We start from the raw sequence: 6,369 nt of genomic DNA, 5'->3' as shown, positions 1-6,369 counted from the left end.
ATCGCTGAGGACGGCCATCGGGGGCTTTTAGTGCGGTAAGAATCCCACATAACACTGTGTCGCTCCCAGGGCAACGGATACCTATTGAAGATTTGCCCCTGAATAAGAAAAAAGGCTGGATTTGGATGTTAATCCTTTTTGTGTCACTGTTGGGTGATCACACAATTGAGGGAGGCCTGGAGTATACCTAAGTACCTACTCTATGTTGTGGTCCCATAGCAGCTTAATGGACGATGAATTAGGTGCCTACCTACACTGAATTTCTTGGGTAGATTTTTTTACTCCCTTCTAGAAATAGACGAAGCGTTGGTAACACCCTACTTGAACGCCAATAGTTTTCCTCCTCACCCTCTAAAACAAACCTTTATAGGGTCTTCAGTATTAACTCAATATATAGATATTACAAATATTGCACGCTATTGTAACAGTAATAAGTGTGGTGTTGTCGTGCAGGGTCGTCCGCTGTGCCTGTTCTACTTCTCGCACCCGTTCGGTGTGCTGTCGCCGGAGCCGCCGGCCGTGGCCGCCGCGCCGCCGCACCTCGCGCGCGCCTTCTTCGACAACTTGCACATGCCGCCGCCGCCGCCCGCCTTCCGCCGCTCACCCGACTCCGACTGCGACTACGGCTCGTCGTCCACATCCCGGCCGGCGTACGACCTCGGCGACGCCACCATCCACCGCGACCCCGTGCATCTGCTCCGCAACTACACGCTCGACCTCGCGAGACGGGACTCCGGGTCCTCGTCCCTGTTCTCCGGGGATATGTGGTTCAGCTCCAGTGCGAGCTCCAGGAAGTACGGAGTGGAGCGCCGCGTCATCCCCTACAACAAAATACTCCCGCCGTTGCAGCTTCCTACGCCGCGCGACGTTTCGTGGGACAGTTCGGACGATGTGTGGCCGCAAAAGTGCTTGACTCGGGAAAAGTTTTCGTTACCTCCAATCGAGCTGCCGTGCTCTGTGAGTGGAGTGAGTGAGGTGGTCCGCGCGACGCCGCAGTGCGGGAGTGACTCGGTGCACGTGGTGCGGTGCCGCCGCACGCTGGTCAACCGCCACCGCCGGCGCGCGCGCCTCAGCGGCGTGCAACGGATGGTCACCTGCCTCATGAAGAGAACTGTCAAGGGTAAGTCAATGTATAATATTTTAGGTCAATAAAACCAAGCCTATTGCTACTTGAATGCGCAAGGGTTCCGTACAACCAACAACAAAGCTTTTGTTAAAAAATATATGAATTTGTTATCATAGCAGCTATAGAAACATAACTGTATTATGAAAATTGTATATGACGTACGATACAGTTTGCAAAACTTTATTTTCTATCCTAATTTGCTCTTTAAAAAGGAATTAGTATTTAATACTGTTTGTGAAAAAAATATTGTGTTCCCATATGTAATATATGGGATGGGAATATATACACGCTACACTGTGCTATGGTGTAAAAAAGTTGCTGTTACTTCTTATTTTTTACAGTTATCTTTTATGTCACATTCATTGATAACTCTGTCACAAACATCAACAGTAGAGTGACAATTTAACATTTACCTAAAAGGAATTGAAATCACCCAAAAATCGTAATAGCAAAGTAATAGGAGTTAAATAGTGTGACGGTTCCATGGGTTACGTGTTCGACAACTGTCCGATTCAGCATGAGTGTTGCTTCAGCGTGCCTCTGCGGCCCGCGACTTTCGTGATCGCGGTGCTGGGCTTGCTATGGGGCGGCGGATTCATCTTCGGCTTCACGGACCCCGGCGCCGAGCAGCTGGCCGAGCTCGGCATGCCGGAACGGATCGCGGACGTCATGCGATACGTGCACGGAGTGTTCGGCGTCCTCCTCGTGGCGGTCCACCTGCTGCTGTTGGCCGCCGCCATATTCGAGAGCGACTCGCTGTGTGAGGTGTACCTCTGGTTCATGGTGGTGTTCTGCGTGGCGCTGGTGATTTTCGCGATAGTGGTGGCGGTGTGCGCCATCATCGAAGAGAAGTACTTATTTGGTGGCATCTATTTTCTAGTGATGATGGTATTTTTGCTCGTCTCAATTTACTTTTCAGTTATAGTCGGCAACTACAGAATGACAGTGCCGTGATCGATAGCGTGTTCGTAGTATTTATGTAATGTTTTTATTTTCATAATCGCATTAAATATATCGAGATATCCAGAATATGTATGTTACCTAGTAGTTACCAGTGATGAATGTGTATCATAGTCGTGAGTTGACTATCTACTTAGAACCTTACGTCAATATGAAGTATTTGTTTCAACTGGATATATAATATTATAAAAAATGGCTTAAATGCAATAAGCTTATGTCAGTCCCATAATTAGATGAATCTAACCAGTGGTGGACTAAGGTCGTCGGAGGCCCGGGCGAAAAGTTGAGTGGAGGCCCCTAGTGTAAAAGTTCCCCTGTGATTCGGTTACCTTTTTTTTTTGCTAACCGATACACATTTCATAGATTGTTTGGTTCTGACGACCTTTTTTCAGTATCTGTTTGGAGGCCCCTCAAGATCGGAGGCCCGGGGCGGACCGCCCCTTCCGCCCACCCCTTAAGCCGCTAGAGAATCTAACAATACCTCATGTGTTAAATTCCGTCAAGCCATTTGCGCTGTAGAGTGTGTTAAAGAATGAAACATAATTACCCTACATACGCTTGAAAATCATAACCCCTAGCCGTCGGGTAAAAACAACAAAAATTGTACACTGATCACAACCTGACGTGTATCACTCCGCATTGGTTGTCTTATTATTGAGATTATAGTCCAACACCCTGTCATTCTGAAAGGTGAACTGTGTTTAGCAGGGGACAGCAAACGATTGATGCCAGTGATCATAGTGATGATGAGGCCCACTATTAAATACGTAGGTACTTAAACAACCATTTCCAGTGTTAAAAATACCTGCAGATCTGACAAGCAAACTATTATAGAGCCTCTGCTACAGGCAATCGAAGTTATTATTAACTTTCAATTAGTACCAACACGAAAAGGTCATGCTATTACTGTTGCGACTACCGCCGACGACTTTCTTCTAAATATCTTCGAAAAATGTATCAAAATAAATACAAAGGTAATGAGACATTGACAATTATTTATTTACATTTTTTTACAAATGAACCCTTCTTACAAAATTAGGTAAAGTTACATTATGTAACATAATATCATATTTTAATCGAATAAAACTATAACCCAACAATAAACCTTAACCTAAGGTTAAATTAAACAACACGAGTGTTGTTCATTACGATAACACTTGCGTATATACAACAAGTGTACGCGGAAATTGAGCGTGTTACATAATTTAGAGCGTGCAGCGGCAGGCAGTCGGACTGCAGTATCGGTTGCAGGTTGCAGTGCGCAGCGGCGAGCGGCCGCGCCGGCTCGGGTTACCTTTCAGCGCGCGCGCCGCCCGTGACCGCCCCAATACTGGTCTCGCACCTGCCACTTGTTCTCACTCCCTTCTTCTGCGATCGACATCACGTCTTATAAATCTTCTTGCTCACGTATCCTTATACCTACTGGACACGCTACGGCAATCTTACACCCAAACAGTCAGTTTCATTCATACAATTTTAATATACAGACTTAACTACTGAGACGGTAAACAATTTGTATCCAAAGAATCTCGTCCACACTTTTCGGGAATATCTTAGAATGATAGAACCTTATAGGCTATTTCTCAACTTAAGGTCACTTTTCTATCAACTGATAGAGGATGTAGTTTAAACTTACTTAACTAAATAAGAAAAAAGTTCTAAACGACTGACCTATTTCTCAGATGTGTACAGTACCTTATCAGGTAATCATTATTGAAAGTCAAGTAAAGCAAAAACATTACTTAAATGATTATTACACATTCATTTTGATTAATTAACTCGAACATTCAAACAACAGTGTGCATAACACTGAATTCCCTCACTGAATCAACTGTTTTAACAACCTTGAGAATTCAATATAACAGTTGTTTTACATATTTCTTATTGTTTGAGGCAGGTATATAAGGCTTCCTGTTCGTACACCGTGTTCTAAAATTTAGGAATAAATTCCAAAAAATATAAAAGAAGTTCTTAAAAATCATACCCTTTAAGTAACGTTATTCTGAATTTAGTTTTCTTTTCAGAAAACCATTTTAATTGATACCCATATTATGGGGCGTATAAAAAAAAATAATCTACCATATCGGATTTAGAATAGACATAATTAATCTAACGAGCATTGTCACACAAAGCAAAACTTTATACAAGATTTCAGGCAAATCGCACACCGGGCACACATGCTAAAAATAATTGTATGGTACGTGATAATCTATGCACTTGCGTATAATATTCATTGTGGTTTACACAGTATCAAAATAAATGCGTTACAGGATTAGCTCTTCGGACATTATACCAAGTTAGTATATCAAATTATACAAAATATTAAATCTCTATGAATCCTTATTATGTTTTATACCAATGAAATGCACATCACATCACTTTATTTATATTTAAAAGATTATACCGTGACCTAGTCTAATCGCAATTGGTGTCGCTGTCCCCCGAATCGTTGGAATTGGCTTCATCCACATTGTAGAATTCGAGCTTGATGTGTTCCGCGGAGTCGGGCCTATAGGCCAGCGCATCCTCGGGCTCGGCTTGCTCCTGTTTATTAAATTTTACTTCGCGAATCGTTTTCAGGATTCCCATCTTAGCCATCAGCTTCTCTTCGTCCGACATCTTTTTGAAAGTGGGTACTAACGACAGCAAAAAATGTTTGTCCTCGTCTATCGTGTCCTCCTCCTTGGAGGCCTTGGGCGGCGGCGCGTGGCTGGAGGCTGCTTGTTTTCTCTTTTCCGGCTTGGGCGCCGAACGCTTGGTCTTCCCTTTCCTGGCGAAGTATTCATCCAGCTCAGGCAGCGGCTCCTCGGGGGTGTCCTCGGCGGGCGAGATGTGTGGCAGGAGGAACAGCATGTATTTGAAGTATACATACGTCTTCTTCTTGATGTTGTGCCCTTCGCGGTTCTTTTTCTCTATATCTACGTGTCGTTTGAAGGTGTCTCGCAGGTTGCGCCATTTTCTTGTTAGTTCTTGTACTGGAACCAAAATTGGACATCAATAAAATTAGTGCTTCCCGTTCCCATATTATGTTTAACGCGGTGGACTATGGCCTTATCCTCTTCATTCTGAGAGGAGACTCGTTCCCAGCAGTGGGACAATAATGGGTCGATGATGATATAAAGTTTAAAGTTCATAACAGAAGGAATGGTATAGAAATGCGTTTTTTAAACCTTATAACATCCATTTAAAGAATGAAGCAAATAAATTTCATAAATCTTTAAGATTTCATGAAAATGCTTGATGAGGCGCGAAGATTTACATTTCCATGCACTGCACATAGATTATCTATGGCACTGCAGAAGTTGTTTAATGGAATTTATATAAATATCTTCATGATTTTTAGAGCATTATTTTTTTTTACATATTCAAAGAATTAATACGCGCATTCATTCATACATCTTAAAATATTTAACAATGTATTTAAGTAGTTTACATTTTATTATTATAAGACAATGGAGTCGGATCCTTAACCATCCCTATTTTTTTTAACTCACCTTTCAACTCTTTCACATCTTTAGTATAGGAGTCCCAGTCTTCGAACAGTGCCTTGCTCACTTCCCACCACATTTTGTTTTTCAAATGCATGTTGACACGCTCTGGACTTCCCTTCTCGTATAAAACTGGCCATTTTTGCACTTCTTTTATTAAATTTAGAGGATGTATTTCTTGCAGTATTTTTTTCTTCATAGTGGCAGCCCTAGCTGGGGATTGTTTTCCCCAGAATTAACAGCGAACTCTATATCTCTACGACAATGCTTAACGTCACGAAACAACCGAGCGCTTCCGATTAAGCACGAGCGCGCCCGTCACGATTGTAACAATTTAAAACTTACACTATGCTGTAAGAGACCGTTTTCTTCGATTAGACTCTACATTTCTGGCCCTTAAATTAAAACAGAAAATAAGATGTCACAATAAAGTCAATAAGACGGGAATTTACAAAAATAATTTTGATCGTAAGTAGTAAGAAGAGGTTAACGAGACTCGTCAGGCGCAGTCGGTGCGGCGGACTGCGGCGCGCGGCGGAGAGGCGCGGTGGCGTGCGATCGCGGCCGACTGCGCCCTCCCCTCTGCCCTCCCCTCGGCCCTCCCGCGACCCCACGATCCTGCTCGCGAATTAAAACGACGCGGATTGATACGATTCTCACAAAACATTGATCTATAAATATAAAGATCCGCCACAAGCGGGCAAAACTTGAAACATACAAAATACGGCAAGTGGTGTAAAACGACTCCAGCCAAGTCCAGTCACTCTCGCGCGGCGTAGTAATACACACGAATGT

At 43.2% G+C, this 6,369-nt stretch overlaps 1 protein-coding gene across 1 annotated transcript; it reads right to left on the bottom strand.

Moving 5' to 3' along the window:
* Positions 1-4,205: 4,205 nt before the first annotated feature.
* On the bottom strand, positions 4,206-6,121 carry LOC140745239 (uncharacterized). The gene is made up of 2 exons (XM_073076974.1): positions 5,581-6,121; positions 4,206-5,061 (listed from the first exon to the last, which is right to left on the bottom strand). The coding sequence occupies exons 1-2, from the start codon at positions 5,771-5,773 to the stop codon at positions 4,502-4,504; spliced, it is 753 nt and encodes a 250-aa protein (XP_072933075.1). The 5' UTR covers positions 5,774-6,121; the 3' UTR covers positions 4,206-4,501.
* Positions 6,122-6,369: the final 248 nt, after the last annotated feature.

This window comes from Epargyreus clarus, unplaced genomic scaffold (assembly GCF_041222505.1).
Source record: "Epargyreus clarus isolate Ecla_fem2 unplaced genomic scaffold, WU_Ecla_fem_2.2 ptg000010l, whole genome shotgun sequence".
NCBI classification, from domain to species: Eukaryota; Metazoa; Arthropoda; class Insecta; order Lepidoptera; family Hesperiidae; genus Epargyreus; species Epargyreus clarus.
The sequence above is the reverse complement of the archived record's forward strand: the minus strand, read 5'-3'. Positions and strand labels throughout refer to the sequence as shown.

Excerpts from the sequence above, each read along its gene's own strand:
- LOC140745239 (XM_073076974.1), bottom strand. The coding sequence starts at position 5,773 with ATGAAGAAAAAAATACTGCAAGAAATACATCCTCTAAATTTAATAAAA. Across the intron at positions 5,062-5,580 it reads AGATGTGAAAGAGTTGAAAG|TACAAGAACTAACAAGAAAA; the intron begins GTGAGTTAAAAA and ends TTTTGGTTCCAG.